Raw genomic sequence first — 20,511 nt, forward strand, 5'->3', positions numbered from 1 at the left:
GTTACTTACAAGAGAAAGCAGAATGTGGTAGACAGAGTACAAGGAACTGAGGTTACTGAGGTTACTTACATGAGAAAGCAGAATGTAGTATACAGAGTACAAGGAACTGAGGTTACTGAGGTTACTTACAAGAGAAAGCAGAATGTAGTAGACAGAGTACAAGGAACTGAGGTTACTGAGGTTACTTACAAGAGAACGCAGAATGTGGTAGATATAGTACAAGGAACTGAGGTTACTGAGGTCAGTTGAAAGAGAAGGCAGAATGTGGTAGATATAGTACAAGGAACTGAGGTTACTGAGGTTACTTACAAGAGAAAGCAGAATGTGGTAGACATAGTACAAGGAACTGAGGTTACTGAGGTTATTTACATGAGAAAGCAGAATGTGGTAGACAGAGTACAAGGAACTGAGGTTACTGAGGTTACTTACAAGAGAAAGCAGAATGTAGTAGACAAAGTACAAGGAACTGAGGTTACTGAGGTTACTTACAAGAGAAAGCAGAATGTGGTAGACATAGTACAAGGAACTGAGGTTACTTACAAGAGAAAGCAGAATGTAACAGACTGAGTACAAGGAACTGAGGTTACTTACAAGAGAAAGCAGAATGTAGTACACATAGTACAAGGAACTGAGGTTACTGAGGTTACTTACAAGAGAAAGCAGAATGTACTAGACATAGTACAAGGAACTGAGGTTACTGAGGTTACTTAAAAGAGAAAGCAGAATGTAGTAGACAGAGTACAAGGAACTGAGGTTACTGAGGTTATTTACAAGAGAAAGCAGAATGTATAGACAGAGTACAAGGAACTGAGGTTACTGAGGTTACTTACAAGAGAAGGCAGAACGTAATAGACATTGTACAAGGAACTGAGGTTACTTACAAGAGAAGGCAGAATGTAAGTAGACAGAGTACAAGGAACTGAGGTTACTGAGGTTACTTACATGAGAAAGCAGAATGTAGTAGACAGAGTACAAGGAACTGAGGTTACTGAGGTTACTTACAAGAGAAAGCAGAATGTAGTAGACAGAGTACAAGGAACTGAGGTTACCGAGGTTACTTACAAGACAAAGCAGAATGTGGTAGACAGAGTACAAGGAACTGAGGTTACTGAGGTTACTTACAAGAGAATGCAGAATGTAGTACACAGAGTACAAGGAACTGAGGTTACTGAGGTCAGTTGAAAGAGAAGGCAGAATGTGGTAGATATAGTACAAGGAACTGAGGTTACTGAGGTTACTTACAAGAGAAAGCAGAATGTAGTAGACAAAGTACAAGGAACTGAGGTTACTGAGGTTACTTACAAGAGAAAGCAGAATGTGGTAGACATAGTACAAGGAACTGACGTTACTTACAAGAGAAAGCAGAATGTAATAGACAGAGTACAAGGAACTGAGGTTACTTACAAGAGAAAGCAGAATGTAGTAGACATAGTACAAGGAACTGAGGTTACTGAGGTTACTTACAAGAGAAAGCAGAATGTACTAGACATAGTACAAGGAACTGAGGTTACTGAGGTTACTTACAAGAGAAAGCAGAATGTAGTAGACAAAGTACAAGAAACTGAGGTTACTGAGGTTACTTACAAGAGAACGCAGAATGTGGTAGATATAGTACAAGGAACTGAGGTTACTGAGGTTACTTACAAGAGAAAGCAGAATGTAGTACTGAGGTTACCGAGGTTACTTACAAGACAAAGCAGAATGTGGTAGACATAGTACAAGGAACTGAGGTTACTGAGGTTACTTACACGAGAAAGCAGAATGTGGTAGACAGAGTACAAGGAACTGAGGTTACTGAGGTTACTTACATGAGAAAGCAGAATGTAGTAGACAGAGTACAAGGAACTGAGGTTACTGAGGTTACTTACAAGAGAAAGCAGAATGTAGTAGACAGAGTACAAGGAACTGAGGTTACTGAGGTTACTTACAAGAGAAAGCAGAATGTATAGACAGAGTACAAGGAACTGAATTTACTGATGTTACTTACAAGAGAAAGCAGAATGTAGTAGACAGAGTACAAGGAACTGAGGTTACTGAGGTTACTTACATGAGAAAGCAGAATGTAGTAGACATAGTACAAGGAACTGAGGTTACTGAGGTTACTTACAAGAGAAAGCAGAATGTACTAGACATAGTACAAGGAACTGAGGTTACTGAGGTTACTTACAAGAGAAAGCAGAATGTAGTAGACAAAGTACAAGGAACTGAGGTTACTGAGGTTACTTACAAGAGAACGCAGAATGTGGTAGATATAGTACAAGGAACTGAGGTTACTGAGGTTACTTACAAGAGAAAGCAGAATGTAGTACTGAGGTTACCGAGGTTACTTACAAGACAAAGCAGAATGTGGTAGACATAGTACAAGGAACTGAGGTTACTGAGGTTACTTACAAGAGAAAGCAGAATGTACTAGACATAGTACAAGGAACTGAGGTTACTGAGGTTACTTAAAAGAGAAAGCAGAATGTAGTAGACAGAGTACAAGGAACTGAGGTTACTGAGGTTACTTACAAGAGAAGGCAGAACGTAATAGACATTGTACAAGGAACTGAGGTTACTTACAAGAGAAGGCAGAATGTAGTAGACAGAGTACAAGGAACTGAGGTTACTGAGGTTACTTACAAGAGAAAGCAGAATGTAGTAGACAGAGTACAAGGAACTGAGGTTACCGAGGTCACTTACACGACAAAGCAGAATGTGGTAGACAGAGTACAAGGAACTGAGGTTACTGAGGTTACTTACAAGAGAAAGCAGAATGTAGTAGACAGATTACAAGGAACTGAGGTTACTGAGGTTACTTACAAGAGAAAGCAGAATGTGGTAGACATAGTACAAGGAACTGAGGTTACTGAGGTTACTTACAAGAGAAAGCAGAATGTAGTAGACAAAGTACAAGGAACTGAGGTTACTGAGGTTACTTACAAGAGAAAGCAGAATGTGGTAGACAGAGTACAAGGAACTGAGGTTACTGAGGTCACTTACATGAGAAAGCAGAATGTAGTAGACAGTACAAGGAACTGAGGTTACTGAGGTTACTTACAAGAGAAAGCAGAATGTAGTAGACAGAGTACAAGGAACTGAGGTTACTGAGGTTACTTACAAGACAAAGCAGAATGTGGTAGACAGAGTACAAGGAACTGAGGTTACTGAGGTTACTTACAAGAGAAAGCAGAATATAGTAGACAGAGTACAAGGAACTGAGGTTACTGAGGTTACTTACAAGAGAAAGCAGAATGTAGTAGACAGAGTACAAGGAACTGAGGTTACTGAGGTTACTTACAAGAGAACGCAGAATGTGGTAGATATAGTACAAGGAACTGAGGTTACTGAGGTCAGTTGAAAGAGAAGGCAGAATGTGGTAGATATAGTACAAGGAACTGAGGTAATGAGGTTACTTACAAGAGAAAGCAGAATGTGGTAGACATAGTACAAGGAACTGAGGTTACTGAGGTTATTTACATGAGAAAGCAGAATGTGGTAGACAGAGTACAAGGAACTGAGGTTACTGAGGTTACTTACAAGAGAAAGCAGAATGTAGTAGACAAAGTACAAGGAACTGAGGTTACTGAGGTTACTTACAAGAGAAAGCAGAATGTGGTAGACATAGTACAAGGAACTGAGGTTACTTACAAGAGAAAGCAGAATGTAATAGACAGAGTACAAGGAACTGAGGTTACTTACAAGAGAAAGCAGAATGTAGTAGACATAGTACAAGGAACTGAGGTTACTGAGGTTACTTACAAGAGAAAGCAGAATGTACTAGACATAGTACAAGGAACTGAGGTTACTGAGGTTACTTAAAAGAGAAAGCAGAATGTAGTAGACAGAGTACAAGGAACTGAGGTTACTGAGGTTATTTACAAGAGAAAGCAGAATGTATAGACAGAGTACAAGGAACTGAGGTTACTGAGGTTACTTACAAGAGAAGGCAGAACGTAATAGACACTGTACAAGAAACTGAGGTTACTTACAAGAGAAGGCAGAATGTAGTAGACAGAGTACAAGGAACTGAGGTTACTGAGGTTACTTACAAGAGAAAGCAGAATGTAGTAGACAGAGTACAAGGAACTGAGGTTACCGAGGTCACTTACAAGACAAAGCAGAATGTGGTAGACAGAGTACAAGGAACTGAGGTTACTGAGGTTACTTACAAGAGAAAGCAGAATGTAGTAGACAGATTACAAGGAACTGAGGTTACTGAGGTTACTTACAAGAGAAAGCAGAATGTGGTAGACATAGTACAAGGAACTGAGGTTACTGAGGTTACTTACAAGAGAAAGCAGAATGTGGTAGACATAGTACAAGGAACTGAGGTTACTGAGGTTACTTACATGAGAAAGCAGAATGTGGTAGACAGAGTACAAGGAACGGATGTTACTGAGGTTACTTACAAGAGAAAGCAGAATGTAGTAGACAGAGTACAAGGAACTGAGGTTACTGAGGTTACTTACATGAGAAAGCAGAATGTAGTAGACAAAGTACAAGGAACTGAGGTTACTGAGGTTACTTACAAGAGAAAGCAGAATGTGGTAGACATAGTACAAGGAACTGAGGTTACTTACAAGAGAAAGCAGAATGTAATAGACAGAGTACAAGGAACTGAGGTTACTGAGGTTACTTAAAAGAGAAAGCAGAATGTAATAGACAGAGTACAAGGAACTGAGGTTACTTACAAGAGAAAGCAGAATGTATAGACAGAGTACTAGGAACTGAGGTTACTGAGGTTACTTACACGATAAAGCAGAATGTAATAGACAGAGTACAAGGAACTGAGGTTACTTACAAGAGAAAGCAGAATGTAGTAGACATAGTACAAGGAACTGAGGTTACTGAGGTTACTTACAAGAGAAAGCAGAATGTACTAGACATAGTACAAGGAACTGAGGTTACTGAGGTTACTTAAAAGAGAAAGCAGAATGTAGTAGACAGAGTACAAGGAACTGAGGTTACTGAGGTTACTTAAAAGAGAAAGCAGAATGTGGTAGACACACAAGGAACTGAGGTTACTGAGGTTACTTACAAGAGAAGGCAGAACGTAATAGACATTGTACAAGGAACTGAGGTTACTTACAAGAGAAGGCAGAATGTAGTAGACAGAGTACAAGGAACAGAGGTTACCGAGGTTACTTACAAGACAAAGCAGAATGTGGTAGACAGAGTACAAGGAACTGAGGTTACTGAGGTTACTTACAAGAGAAAGCAGAATGTAGTAGACAGAGTACAAGGAACTGAGGTTACTGAGGTTACTTACATGAGAAAGCAGAATGTGGTAGACAGAGTACAAGGAACTGAGGTTACTGAGGTTACTTACAAGAGAAAGCAGAATGTGGTAGACAGAGTACAAGGAACTGAGGTTACCGAGGTTACTTACAAGACAAAGCAGAATGTGGTAGACAGAGTACAAGGAACTGAGGTTACTGAGGTTACTTACAAGAGAAAGCAGAATGTGGTAGACATAGTACAAGGAACTGAGGTTACTGAGGTTACTTACAAGAGAAAGCAGAATGTGGTAGACAGAGTACAAGGAACTGAGGTTACTGAGGTTACTTACAAGAGAAAGCAGAATGTAGTAGACAAAGTACAAGGAACTGAGGTTACTGAGGTTACTTACAAGAGAAAGCAGAATGTGGTAGACATAGTACAAGGAACTGAGGTTACTTACAAGAGAAAGCAGAATGTAATAGACAGAGTACAAGGAACTGAGGTTACTGAGGTTACTTAAAAGAGAAAGCAGAATGTAGTAGACATAGTACAAGGAACTGAGGTTACTGAGGTTACTTACAAGAGAAAGCAGAATGTAGTAGACATAGTACAAGGAACTGAGGTTACTGAGGTTACTTAAAAGAGAAAGCAGAATGTAGTAGACAGAGTACAAGGAACTGAGGTTACTGAAGTTACTTACAAGAGAAAGCAGAATGTGGTAGACAGAGTACATGAAACTGAGGTTACTGAGGTTACTTACAAGAGAAAGCAGAATGTAGTAGACAGAGTACAAGGAACTGAGGTTACTGAGGTTACTTACAAGAGAAAGCAGAATGTATAGACAGAGTACAAGGAACTGAATTTACTGAGGTTACTTACAAGAGAAAGCAGAATGTAGTAGACAGAGTACAAGGAACTGAGGTTACTGAGGTTACTTACATGAGAAAGCAGAATGTAGTAGACAGAGTACAAGGAACTGAGGTTACTGAGGTTACTTACAAGAGAAAGCAGAATGTAGTAGACAGAGTACAAGGAACTGAGGTTACTGAGGTTACTTACAAGAGAAAGCAGAATGTGGTAGATATCTCCCACATAATCAAACTTGATTCCAGGCTCCTCAACCGTCTTGTATTCTTGGGATGGATCAATCTAAAATACAGAACTATAACTTGCTAGTGATGTTATTAGCAAAAGAAAAAACAAAAGCAGGAGTCAAACAAATCAAACTAGAATACAAACAATATAACTTGTGATATCTACAATACAAACAATATAACTTGTGATATCTACAATACAAACAATATAACTTGTGATATCTGCAATACAAACAATATATCTTATTTGTGTCAAAAGGAAAGAGATGAATTGGCATGTAATTCTACATTGAATGTGGTTAAAACTCATATAAAAACATATTATTATGTTTTAAACTCATACCAATTCCATGTAATATTTTGTTTTTAAATATTTTTTAACAACATAATTGTGTACATTAAATCTCATTTTTAATAAAGTGTAAGACAAAATGCAGGAACAGCCCAGGCAGTCAGTTTCACCTGAATTGAAACTAACAATTGATAATGTGGTTCACAGAGAATAAAGGTAAAAATGTTTGTGCTCGCAACTGCTTTACCTTGGATCTTCCCTGTATCAAAATGGGATATTTACACCATGGAATTTGGTAACAATTCAAAAGAAACTTTTTTATGTACACCGAGATGTTTGGCAAATATTATTATGTTAGTTGGTATGGGTTTAAAATTTAATATTTTTTTTATTAGTCCAACATATTAAATAAAATGAAAACCTGCAAATATCTCATTTGTAAATGTTGGGGCGAGACGTAGCCCAGTGGTAAAGCGCTCGATTGATGTGCGGTCAGTTTGGGATCGATCCCCGTCAGTGAGCCCATTGGGCTATTTCTTGCTCCAGCCAGTGCACCACAACTGGTAATTCAAATGCCGTGGTATGTGCTATCCTGTCTATGGGATGGTGCATATAAAAGATCCCTTGCTGCTAATCGAAAAGAGTAGCCCATGAAGTGGTGACAGCGGGTTTTCTCTCTCAATATATGTGTGGTTCTTAACCATATGTCCAACGCCATATAACCGTAAATAAAATGTGTTGAGTGCATCATTAAATAAACCATTTCCTTTCCTTTCCTTGTACCGTATATCTTCGCCTGTAAGTCGACCCTGCCTATAAGTCGACCCCCCTTTCTTTGGTAATAAAATCAGCTACTTTTGCTTTGACCCGCTTATAAGTCGACCCAGTTTCTGTGGCAAGTTGTTCTTGACATTACTAAATGATGACAAACATATCATTCTTATTATAAGGTTGTGGTACAAGATTTTCGCTTCACAAACAACAACCGTCGCCATACTTATTTTGTTACTGAAAGTATTTCCTCCATATCAGTATGAGCACCCTCTGAAGTATGTTACGTTTTATAGTAACGAAAAACATTGTTTTCATTTGAAGCTAAATGTATGTAAACAAATACAACAAACAAGTTGGGGGTTTTTATATTTACATTTTTACTACAGTTTTTTTTTAATAACATTTCATAATTACAACATTCAATATTAAATGCAATAAAATGGTGTCCAATTTCAAAATAAACAACTGTCAAAAAAGTACAAAAATAGCGTTAATACATCGGCACAATCACTCGGTGACCAACCCCAGAAATCCTCATCCTCACTGTCCGACTCCCCAAACAAGGTTTCGAACTCAGCCAGCGCCATGTTGTCCTGGTACGGATCGTCATCCTCTTGGGTTTCTTCCCCAGCTTCCTGGACTGATTCTGTTTCAGCTGAACTTCCCGTTCCCACCAAGTCATTGTAGAGTTCATCGTCCTCCGTACCATCTAAGGCATTTGAAATGCCACACTTCAGAAACGATTTTCTTACCATTTCATCCGGAATATCGTCCCATGCTTTCTTCACCCATCCACATACAACTTCAATTCCTGGGCGCTTCAAATTCCCTCCCTTTGTGAATTGTTTGGTTCCTTCTACCATCCATTCATTCCACTGTCTCCTCATGTTGCACTTAAATGGCTTGTTTAAGCACACATCTAGCGGTTGCAAAAGAGAAGTCGTTCCTGCGGGGATGACTGCTTGATGCGTTTTCATGCTTCGTAACTTCTTCTTGATGCTGTCCATCAAATGAACACGAAACATGTCCCAAACCAACAGCGACGGGCGATTCAACAGTACCCCGGGCCTTTTATTCCACACATCCATCAGCCACTGGTGAAGAATTTCCTCATCGACCCATCCCTTTGGCTGTGCGGCTATGAGAACACCTGGCGTCTTTTCCTTTGGCAGAGTTTTCCTTTTGAAAATCACCATGGGTTTTAACTTAGTTCCGTCTGCCAAACAGGCCAAAACAACAGTGAAATGGGATTTCTCTGCACCACATGTCTTAATAGACACTGTTTTTTCACCTTTCACGTGGACAGTTGAATTTGCGGGCATGTCAAAAAACATCGGCGTTTCGTCCATATTACCAATACTCTGCAGTGAATACAACATATTTTTCCTATCGTCAATCACAAACTTGTGAAACTTTTCCACTTTGTCGTTGACGTCTTTGGGCAACTTCTGCGCGATGTGTGTTCTTTGACGCAGTGCAAGTCCGTGTCGATTCATGAATCGTGTACACCATCCTGCTGAAGCTTTGAAGTCCGATGTTTGTTCGGCAAACTTGTCACTTTTAGAAAGAGTTAGGGCCTTGATGCGTACAGACGTCCGTGTTACGATGTAACCACTTTGCCTGAGTTCCAGGATCCACTCATTCAAGTCATTTTCCATACCCACATATGGACTAGCATTTAATCGCATCTTCTTGAGTGTTTTGGTGCATGTTTGAAGTTTTTCCTTCTTACATCTCCAATCTCGCACTAATTTTTCGCTAACACCGAATTCACGTTCTGCGGCACAGTTATTGTTTTCTTCGGCAAAGGCAATAACCTTAAGCTTAAATGCTGCATCATAAGAATTCCGTTTACGTTTCGGCATTATTGTTAACGGAAAAAAATCGTGGCAATAAAAAACGGTATACAAATAGCTGTGACGATCGAGGAATGAATAAAGTAATATTTTATGTATATATAAATTATATCCAAATTAATTCGTGTAATTGTAATTGATTACTGCACCAATAAAACATGCCGGTGTTGCCTAATTAATATTCATTAGGTTGGTAAGTAATTGATTACTGCGCCAATGAAACAAGCCGGGTTTGCGTATTTAATATTCATTAGGATGGCCTCGTTTTCATTGGTATCGGAATCACACGAGGTATTGTTTTGGGAGCAGGAAGTTATGCAATGCACGAGTTCTTACTACCGGCCCCGCCATATCACTGGCTGAGTATTAAAACAAAGATCGATTTGCCTGTGTTCTTTTAACATTAAAAAACACACCGACTTCACTACCTTCAAGTTGACTGGATTATGACCCTATGTCACTATCTGTAGATAGTATTGTAAGCCACCTAATTAACCTCTTCTCATGTCTTTTGGTTCAGAGACGGGTGCGTTTGTTTACCGATATGCACTAAGCGGCTTTGTAAAAACAACAATAATGGATGACAATAATCAAATAATGTTTTATTAGAACCTTTTATTACAGTGAATAAACATTAAAGGCAAGTACAGATAGTACTATTGTCAGTTTGAGGCTACTTTAAGATGAGATCGTGATTTAAAAACAAACCCATGACAGACTTGCAAAACGTCATTTACGACATGCCGGAGGAGGATTTTTTTTTTTTTTTTTTTTTTTTTGTTGACTCTCTTGTAAGTCGACCCCCTGGCTATTTGTAGAAAATTTTGGTGTAAAAAATTCGACTTATAGGCGAAGATATACGGTAAATGTCTATATATATTTTAAAATATCACATGGATAGAAATTGATAACTTTTACTCACACATTTTCACTTCAATAAAATTTAATAAAAACATAAAACAATGTTCATATTTCAAAGGGTAAATAATATTTATGTGCATTTTTCTTACTTTTATATTTTAAAGCAGTTGTTTGTTTTTTGGGTTTTTGTTTTTGTTTTTGTTTTTTGTTGGGTTTTTTCTAAAAAAAATATTACCCCAGAAACCATTTGGTAATGTCAGGGTTGGGGGCCCTGAAGTCATTACTTACAGTATGAGTCTATAATACAACTACTTATAGGCCTATATGTCAGGGATCTATCCAGACATTCTCTGGTACCCAAAAAGGTCCCCCTCCCAGAAGAAACAGGCATTGAAAATTCTCAATGTGCCTTCATTGTTTATTTTGTTTTCCCAATTTTATCTGCTATGGGCCCCTGGTGAAAAATCCTGGACAAATCCCTGCATGTACATATATAAATATGCATGTATAGAGGTTATTCTCAACAAGAGAAGCAAAATGATGTGACGTGAATAACCTCTATTAAAAATAGCCCATTAGTTTCAAAGAAAATTTGCCAAGGTCTCCAAACTTCACTGAACTGACATTTTTTATACAATATATATTTTTCAATTTGCAGTTTATCTTTTATTATATTTTATATAGCTAATTAATAAATCTGTATTTTTTATTTATAAGTCCAAACAAAACTATATTTTTGTCCAATGAGATGTGTTCATCTTTGGCTTGTAACCAATATTCAACAGCTTTCCAGACTTCAGCAACTTTTGTGCAATTATAAAACAAATGTTCCAATGTTTCTGGTTGGAGATAACAAAAATGACAAATATCAGAATCTATATATTTTATTTTATGCAAAAAAGTATTTGTTGCTATTGTTCTGTGTAAGATTTTATACTGGAACCACATTAAAGATGGGTCTTTTAAAACTGAAAACGGTAAACTGTAATAATATCCCCATATTTGTGGAGAAAAAGTACAACCCAATTTACAATATTTTATTTGTGATGTAGGTATTACTTTATTCCTGTTCAATAATTGGTATATTGTTTTGTATCTTTTAGAAAAATTCTTAGATTGAAAGGGAAAATTGGATTGTTCAAAGGTACAAATATTTGGTTATCAGTTTTAATATTGCCAATAAATGTTCTGATTGCTCTTATTAAAGTGGCATATTCTAAAAAAAATGATTTTATATTGTATCTTGCTTTACAAACTTCATAATCCATAAACTGTCCTTGCTCATTCAATAAATCTTGTATACAAATTATGCCTTTTTCAATATAGTGTTTATACAATATAGGTTTATCATCTTTAATGATATGACTATTATACCAAATATTTGTACTCATTATTTCATCATTAACCAACTTTGTAATACATTTTTCCAAAACAGATTTTTAATTAGTTTTTGTTTTTTCTGAAGGAAATAATCACCGTAATTTAACAAAATTTCTGTCTTTAGTCCTGTTATTGCCTGGAATAGAATTTTCCATTTTGAATTTGTGGTAAAAAGTCTTCTTATCCAAGAGGCTTTTAATGCAATCATAAAATTTGAAAAATGTAACATTTTAATGCCTCCATTTTAATAGTCTTGTACTAATACTTCTCGTTTAATTCTTTCTGGTTTGTTCTGCCAAATAAAAGTATACAACATTGTATTTATTTGTTTTGCTATTACTTCAGGTGGATTTGGTAAGGAAATAAGTAAATGAATTATTTGTGGTACTATTAAAGTTTTAACAACAACAATTCGACCCAACACAGTCAACTTCCTTGATGACCATTGTTTTATTAATTTTTTCATTTGAAGTACTTTTTGTTTGAAATTATTTATACTAATTTGTTCAATATTAACAGAAAATTGTACACCTAATAGATTAAAATTTTCCTCACCCCAAGTTAGTTTCCATTTTGAATGATGAAATACCTCTTTGGAAAACTTTCTACTATCAATCCAAATAATTTTAGTTTTTTAATAATTAATTTTCAGACCAGAAACATTAGCATACTGGTCTAATATTCTTAGAGTTGTGTCCAAAGATTTGGGAGATCCGTCTAACATGAAGGTTGTATCATCTGCATACTGAGATATTATGTATTCTTCACCTTCTATGTTAATACCTTTAATTTCTTTAGAATTCCTTATTAATATTGCTAGTATCTCAGCACACATTATAAAAATATAGGGGGAGAGAGGATCGCCTTGTCTACAGCCTCGTTCTAATTTAAAGCTTTCAGACAAGAAACCATTTTGCATTACTCTAGATTCTGAATTTTTATAAAATATTTGTATCCATTGTTTTATTGATATTTTAAAATTAAAAAGCTCCAAAGTTTGTTCAATAAATTTCCATGACACAGAATCAAAAGCTTTTTCAAAGTCAACTAAAAGCAATAAGCCAGGGATTTTATATAATTCAGTATATTGCATAATATCATAGATTAGTCTAATATTTTCGCCTATGTATCTGCCTTTAATGAACCCTGTTTGATCTTTTGCAATAAGTTTGTCCAACACCTTTTTAAACCTATATGCAATGCATCCAGAAGCAATTTTGTAAATACAATTTAATAATGTTATTGGCCTCCAATTTTTTAACAAAAGTTTTGATTTTTCTGGTTTTGGTATGCAAGTAATTATTCCCAGTTTTTGTGTGGTTGAAATTTCTTTAATATCGTAACTGTAATTAATTGATCTAACAATAAAATGGCCCAAATCTAACCAAAACATTAAAAAAAACTCAGCAGAAAATCCATCAGAGCCAGGGCTCTTTTCACTTTTCATCTCTTTTAAAAAGGCCAATGCTTCTCAGTACATAATTTTTCCTTCAAGTTGTTCTGCTTCCATATCAGTTAATATTTTGAAGTCCATATTTTTTAATTGTTTAAAATTTTCTTTTAAAGTTGACTCCTGTTTATGTTGACTGGAATATAATTTTTCATAAAAAAAATTTAGTTTCTTCTAAGATTTTTTTTTTATCAGTTATTATAGTACCATCATCAAGTTCTATTCTAGAGATAAGTTTACTGTGAAAATTTCTTGATTCCATGTTACAAAAATATTTAGTGGGCTTCTCTCCTTCTTCAATCCATTTAGCTCTAGACCTAATAAACTGCCCTTTTAACTTTTTTTTCCTAATTTCTATCAATTCATTTCTTTTTTCATCTAATAATTTGAAATCAGTCATATTTTCATCTTGTTCTAAAAAAAATATTTCCTCACAAATACTTACTTCTTTAATGTCTTCAGTTTTCTTTTTAAATGAAGAATAAGATATAGTTTTCCCTCTTATTTCCATTAACAGATGTTCTAGAAAAAGTTGATCATTAATTGTAAACTGAACATTTTCATCTGAAATTGTTTTGATATTTTCTAAGTTATAAACAGGTACTACATATTCACTCTTAACATCTAAAATGGTTTCTTTAATTGTTTCAATATATTTTTTATCTTTAAGTAACGAGTTGTTAAATTTCCAAAGTCCTTTACCCTTTTCCATATCAGATAACTTTAATTGTAAAATGACTCCACAATGGTCAGACCTGTAACTACTCTCTATCCATACCTTTGCTACAAATGTCATTAGATTTTCGGATATAAGATAGAAGTCCAATCTAGCTTGTTTCACTGGGTTCTTTTTTGTCCAAGTATACTTTTTTCGGTCAGGGTAAAGTTCACGAAATGGATCTTTAAAACAAAAAATTTCAAAATTTTCTAAAACTCTTTCTCTAGCTTTAGGGTTATTAATATACTCTTAAAAAAAAGAAACGCAAAAGGGTACAAATGGGTTATAACTCTGATTTTATGTTTCCTACCGGTTCATGCTTTGTGAATATAAGGTCATTGCATGTCCCAAACACATTCCCACGGTTACATTCGATAAAACGCAGCTACTGTACAATAAAGTTCCAAAATGTGAATATTCGCAAAAACGCAGCCACGTGCAAACCATGTCACCACTGCACGTGCGTTGTCTGCACGTGCAACATGAACACCGACAGTATACAAGTGCAGGGTGTTCGCTTGCCTGGCCTCTGTATCTGGCCGACAGTTGACAACTCAGGACATGCCACGTCTCAGTGAACCGCAGAGAAACAATGCCATCGGCCGACTAGACGCAGGCGAATCCAGAACGGCCGTTGCCAGGGCATTCCATGTGTCCCCAAGCACCATCTCCAGACTGTGGGACCGTTACCAGCAACATGGATCAACACGTGACCTCCCTAGATCCGGTCGACCACGGGTCACTACCCCCGGGCAGGACCGCTACATCCGGGTACGCCACCTTCGGGAACGATTGACTACTGCCACCTCCACAGCCGCAGCAATACCAGGTTTGCGCAGGATATCCGACCAGACCGTACGGAACCGCCTACGTGAGGTAGGAATTCGTGCCAGACGTCCAGTTCGAGGTGTCATCTTAACACCACAACACCGTCGAATCCGACTGCAGTGGTGCCAGATTCATCGACAATGGCCTTAACTGCGATGGAGACAGGTGTGGTTCAGTGACGAGTCCCGATTTCTGCTCCGACGTCATGATGGAAGATGTCGCGTGTATAGGCGTCGTGGTGAACGTTATGCGGCAAACTGCGTGCAGGAAGTGGACAGATTCGGCGGGGGTAGTGTCATGGTGTGGGCAGCCATCTCACACACTGGCAGAACTGACCTGGTCCACGTGCAGGGCAACCTGAATGCACAGGGCTACATTGACCAGATCCTCCGGCCACACATCGTTCCAGTTATGGCCAACGCCAACGCAGTGTTCCAACATGACAACCCCAGGCCTCACACAGCACGTCTCACAACGGCTTTCCTACAGAACAACAACATTAATGTCCTTCCTTGGCCATCGATATCACCGGATTTGAACCCAATTGAGAATCTATGGGACGAGTTGGACCGACGCCTCCGACAGCGACAACCACAGCCCCAGACCCTGCCCGAGCTGGCAGCAGCCTTGCAGGCCGAGTGGGCCACCATCCCCCGGGACGTCATCCGTACTCTGGTTGCTTCAATGGGCAGGCGGTGCCAGGCAGTTGTCAACACACGCGGAGGCCACACCCGGTATTGACTCCAGATGACCTTGACCTTGGTGGTGTGTCCTATCACTTACCCACAATGGACTAGAGTGAATTGTGAACAATCCTGCAACATTTGGTAATTATCGGACTCACCATTCAATAATTAAATCAATTCTCCAAATGTTACGACAATGTGGTTTTGCGTTTCTTCTTTTGAAGAGTATATGTATATAATTTCTTGTATCTAGATTTTGGTTAAGCACCAAATTAAAGTCACCACAAACAATAAATTTTTCATTTTCAAATTCTTCAAGTAATTTCAAAATGTTCTCATAAAAATTTGGGCTATCCTCATTTGGACCATATATATTGACAAGTGTGATTCTCTCCCCTTCTATAGTGATATCAAGTACTATATAATTTCCGGAAATATCTGTTTTCATTTTGTGTAATTTGTATTCAAAATTGTTATTAAACAGAATAGCTACACCCCTCGAATTTCCTGAAAAAGAACTAAATATACATTTAAATCCCCATTGAGTTTGTATATAAGGTTCTAACTCTGCTGTGAAATGTGTGTCTTGTAAACAATATATACTACATTTCTTTTGTTTTAAATAGTTCAAAACATCCCTTCTTTTTTCAGGAACTTCCAATCCCTGGCAGTTAACAGTCATAATTTGTATGCAAGCCATCTTGCGACATATTCTAAAGATGCAAATATAAAGTTACTATCAAAGAAAGCTGTTCTTATTTGGTAAAAAAAAAGTGTTTGCATATATTAAATCAAAACAGGTTATATTTAATGTCATTTGCAATGCAGTCAGAATAGTCTGTCTGTAAAAGAAAAGTCAAAAAAATAAGTTTTTTCTCTTAAGACCCATTGGTGCATTAGCTCCGTTAAAACAAACTAAATATCAATGATGGGATAAGTCGAAACAACTGGGCATATAACTCAAATACTTATGTACAGTAGTATACATGTGCATTTCATACATTACAAATATGTTTGTTGTAATATTTTTCAAATAATGCACTATGTAAAACTTAAAATATTTGTCTTTCATATACATTTCAGCCGATGAACAACATTACTTTTTGTGTTCATTCATGTGGGGGGGGGGGGGGGGGGGGGGGGGGGGTGTTGGGGGGGTTGGGGTGGGGGGATTGGGGGGGGGTGGGGTGGGGGGGGGGAAAAAAAAAAAAAAAAAAAAAAAAGTGTTTCCTTTCACTATCTAGTCATATGTTATGTTAAGAAAAATATTCAACAGTATTTTCTTTGCCTATCATCACTGTCTATGTTAACCATATAATAATATTGAATTTTCATGATAACACCACAGACACTGTCACACAGTCAGGAAAAATGAAATAATCAGGTAATGTTAGAATATCGGCTAAAAAATAATACCACATTTGAAAATATTAACAAAACCACGCTTTTTCGAAAAAGGTATAGTCCGCCACAAATTCCACAACACTGTCCCACTGTAACAGTAGTCAGTTTCCAGAAATTCCGAGCACAGCCTCCACTCTATCCAAGGGAGAGAACTGAAACCGTTTTCCGTTTTTTGTCTCACCGTCCAGCAGTTAATGTTTTTTTATATTATGCAAAAGATTTATAAAGTTGTGTTTACTTCTGCACATCTGTGGTCAGATGTCCAGAAAGCATGGTCATTATTCCCAATCAATGTGTTTTACTGACCACAACTTTGTTTTAATGAACTAGGATTCATATTCCAATATTTTATGATTTTCTTTGTTGTTAAAACAGTAAAATTTATCATCAAATGAGCTACCACTTGTTCAACTTACAATTCCCAGATATTTCTCACAAAAACAAACAAGTAAGTCGGCAGTTAGCAATACAGTGTGTCAGCTTGTGAGATGTCCGGCGAGTATCCCGACTGCAGTAGTCAAAAGGTAAAAGTTGGAATCAGGATGGATTAAAACATATGGGACGGATATCATTCATTTCATGAAACATACCTTGAAAGCAGCATTTAGTTCAATGAATGAATCAAACGTCATTGCATAGAAGTCGTGAAGAGATCGCCACAATCCAGACTCACAGCATTGTTTAACTTCTCGTCTACAAGTAAAAACTGGTGCATTATTTTAGACTCACGACATCGCTTACCTTCTCTACAAGTAAAAACTAGAGCATTATTTTGTATTCACAGCATCACTTAACTTCTTCCCTAGAACACTATTTCTACAGTACAAGTAAACAATAAACATGGCCAATCATCAAGCACTAAAACACCGAGCCAAAACCAGCTTTTAGAATATATCTGATCTATAGGTGCAATGTACACCCAAATTGTTGTGTTTTAACACGAGAAAATATTTATTTTAGGAGCAAACATTGATTACCAGGTAATAAAAATGTAAAAATGGACATTAATTTATGACACTTTACTGAACGCTTGAAACTACAAGCATCTGTTTGGATATTTTGTTTATCAAAATATTTTACAACCATGCAATACTCTATTGTATGTGTATATTGCCCTGTGTTCAGACGCAAGTCATCACGTTTTCACATGCACATTTCAATTAAAATAGTCAGTACTTTGATATATATATTACTTGTATCAAATTAAAAAACATTCTACATATTGCTATCAACTAAACTGCATCAGTTTTGTTTAAAACGATTACAAATGATTTTCATAAAGTAACAGGGAAAGAGACAAGACCATTCATAAATTAAAATAGCCGTGTTACATGTTACAAGGAAGTCTTGTGGCATGTCTGTGTAATTGGTAAAGTTAACTACCAGTAAGTAAACCATAATAGAATAATAATGTGACCATGGTAACTTACTCAGGCACAAACATCAAGTTATGGTTGCACTTGCAACTAAATAGCCCTGATACGTTTAATACTCAGAGGTAAAATGAGATATAGTTTACAGTAATCTTATCATAGATGAAGAGACAATAACCTTAACTGTTCCGCTGTGGCATTTTTCAGATGATTCGTTTGTATTGTTTCTGCAGGTCCAGGACTTCTGGGGGGTTTGTCAGGCCCAGGAGGGTCATTTTTCGGAGATCCTAGTGGACTGGAGTGTGGTGTGGGTCCTGCCGATGGCAATGGTAAATAAGATGGTTTCTTCTTAGCATTTGTCAGATTCTTCTCATCAGCAATGGGAGGTAACTCAGATTTCACTCCAGTGTTGGATCCAGCCGAGGGCCGACGCTCCTGTGAATTGTTTGATGATGAACTGCGCACCGGTCCAAGATTTTGAAAAAAATTTGCAATGGACTGTAGTCGACTTCCTCCTTTGCTTTTGCCATTGTCCTGGAAAGAAAAAATATATAAATAATCGGTGTAAATCTATCAATGATAGCCTCAAAAAGACCTATGTACTTCCAATTGTTTTTATTCCAATTTTTATTTGCTTCATAAATAAAATATAAAAAGAAAATAATGAAACAAGAATAATAAAATATAATATTATTATAAAGCAAAAGAACTATATGTGCATGTTGGTTACAAATAAAGCTAGACATCTGACATGACTTGTTTATTTATCTGTCGTGGTGGACTGGCTGGAACATGAAATTGCACAATGGACCCACAGATGGGGATCGATCCTAGACCGACCGCGCATCAGACAAGCACTTTACCACTGGGCTACGTGCCGCCCCATAATAATAGTGACAGTATCATCTGGGAATACTCACTGGATTGTCCCTCAAGTTGGGCAGTCTCGCTGGGTTGCTTTGTCGAGTTCTCCGGTACGAAGGCGGCCGTTCCGCAGACTCGCGGTCGTAGAAGTTGCCACAGTTGGGACAGATAGTTCGTTTTGTTCCGGGGGCTTGCGGGACGGTGTGATCACACGTTGGACATGTCACTGTCGCCGTCACCCCGCCCGCTCCCGAAGACGAGGCAGCCATAACCAGAGTGCACATTTGATAAATTAAGTCTTTACTTCATCGTCACGACCGAATAGTCATCACTTGTCAGCTGTTATTAAAAGTAGTAAATCTGTCAACAAGCATCCTGTCAAACACGCCATGTTGGATTTAGCAATCAGATGCCTGTGACGTCACGGATCAAATGTCTGCCTGTCGATCGGTGTGCGTAATTACCATGACAACTCGTACTGTCAGGATCTCTACAAAGCCTTGTTCAGTAGCAGCTACCTGCTGCATCTTGGAAAGACTTCAATAATTCAATGCAATGTCTATCAACAGAATGTGTAAAACATCTTGCAAACTTCCGGCCTTTCACAAAGGATTAAATCCAGGTTTTGCATGGGGAAATAAATTAATTCGTGTTTGAATTAAAGGCTATATTTCCCGGGTTGCGATTGTTAACTTGGTTTTGTTGTAGCTCAAAAGTCTTTTAGCCATATTCTTATATGTAATAATACAGAGAATATATGTCAAAACAGAGAGAATATGTGACAATACAAACTGAAGCATGTTAAATGTATATAATATAATCTCAATCTCTTTCTATTTCAATCTCTTTCTCTCCTCATCTCTTTCTCTCCCTACATAATATGATTATCCCTCTTCTCTGTCTCCCCCCCCCCCCCCCCTCTCTCTCTCTCTCTCTCTCTCTCTCTCTCTCTCTCTCTCTCTCTCTCTCTCTCTCTCTCTCTCTCTCTCTCTCTCTCTCTCTTCCAGGCTTATATTATTAATGACAGTCCCCAGAATATAAACTGTTTAAAGCAGTTCATGATATAGGCTTATACAAACTAAAAGCGGGGGTAGTATCGGGCCACGGCGGATGCGAGTAGCCATTGGTGTGTGTGGGGGGGGGGGGCTGATTGAGATCGAGGGCGCAAACCAAATTGTTTACGGGGTTTGGAGACATGCTTCCTCGTAAAATTTTAAAAACGATGTTCTGAAATGCAATTTGCTGCATTCTACAAGTAAAATTCATCTCTGCCTTAAGATTTACTACCAATAATAGTTTTGATTCCGAATTATTGAGGAGGCTAAAGGCCCCCCGCCCTAGTCCCCCCCCCCCGCTCCGCCGTGCCTGTAGTAGGGGGGATTTGACCAAATATTTCATCCAAATGATACAGACTAATATTTATTTTGCTTAGGCTACACTGCGTTCGTTAAACTTATTTAAAGGTGTTTTATCATATTTAGCCCGAGTATTCTGCCATACGAGGGCTAGACGGATATTTGAACGGTTATGATATCGCCCTTTCAGCCAGAGATAACTCTATAGCGAAAACACGGAATTGCTGCCAACCACCGGGTACGCAAAGATTATGGCTCTACTACCACGGCCTTTCAAGTTCCTTTGGTATACCAGTCGTGGTGCACTGGCGCGGCGGGACGTAGCCCAGTGGTAAAGCGCTCGCCTGGTCGGTGGTATGATATATCATGTCTGT

At 37.7% G+C, this 20,511-nt stretch overlaps 1 protein-coding gene across 3 annotated transcripts in view; it reads right to left on the reverse strand.

The window, feature by feature from the left end:
• LOC121382575 (probable E3 ubiquitin-protein ligase HECTD2) overlaps positions 1–19,676 on the reverse strand; it is a 64,428-nt gene extending 44,752 nt beyond the window's left edge. For all 3 annotated transcript variants that reach the window (XR_005959182.1, XM_041512053.1, XM_041512052.1), the window contains exons 1-4: positions 18,839–19,676; positions 18,097–18,452; positions 17,136–17,238; positions 6,262–6,351 (exon numbers count right to left, since the gene is read on the reverse strand). Coding sequence is in view for 2 of the 3 variants with exons in the window: in XM_041512053.1 (XP_041367987.1) it covers positions 6,262–6,351; positions 17,136–17,238; positions 18,097–18,452; positions 18,839–19,066 (777 nt within the window). In the remaining variant the exon portion in view is untranslated. The remainder of the gene's footprint in view (positions 1–6,261; positions 6,352–17,135; positions 17,239–18,096; positions 18,453–18,838) is intronic.
• Between the last annotated feature and the right edge of the window lie 835 nt (positions 19,677–20,511).

This window comes from Gigantopelta aegis, chromosome 10 (assembly GCF_016097555.1).
Source record: "Gigantopelta aegis isolate Gae_Host chromosome 10, Gae_host_genome, whole genome shotgun sequence".
NCBI classification, from domain to species: domain Eukaryota; kingdom Metazoa; phylum Mollusca; class Gastropoda; order Neomphalida; family Peltospiridae; genus Gigantopelta; species Gigantopelta aegis.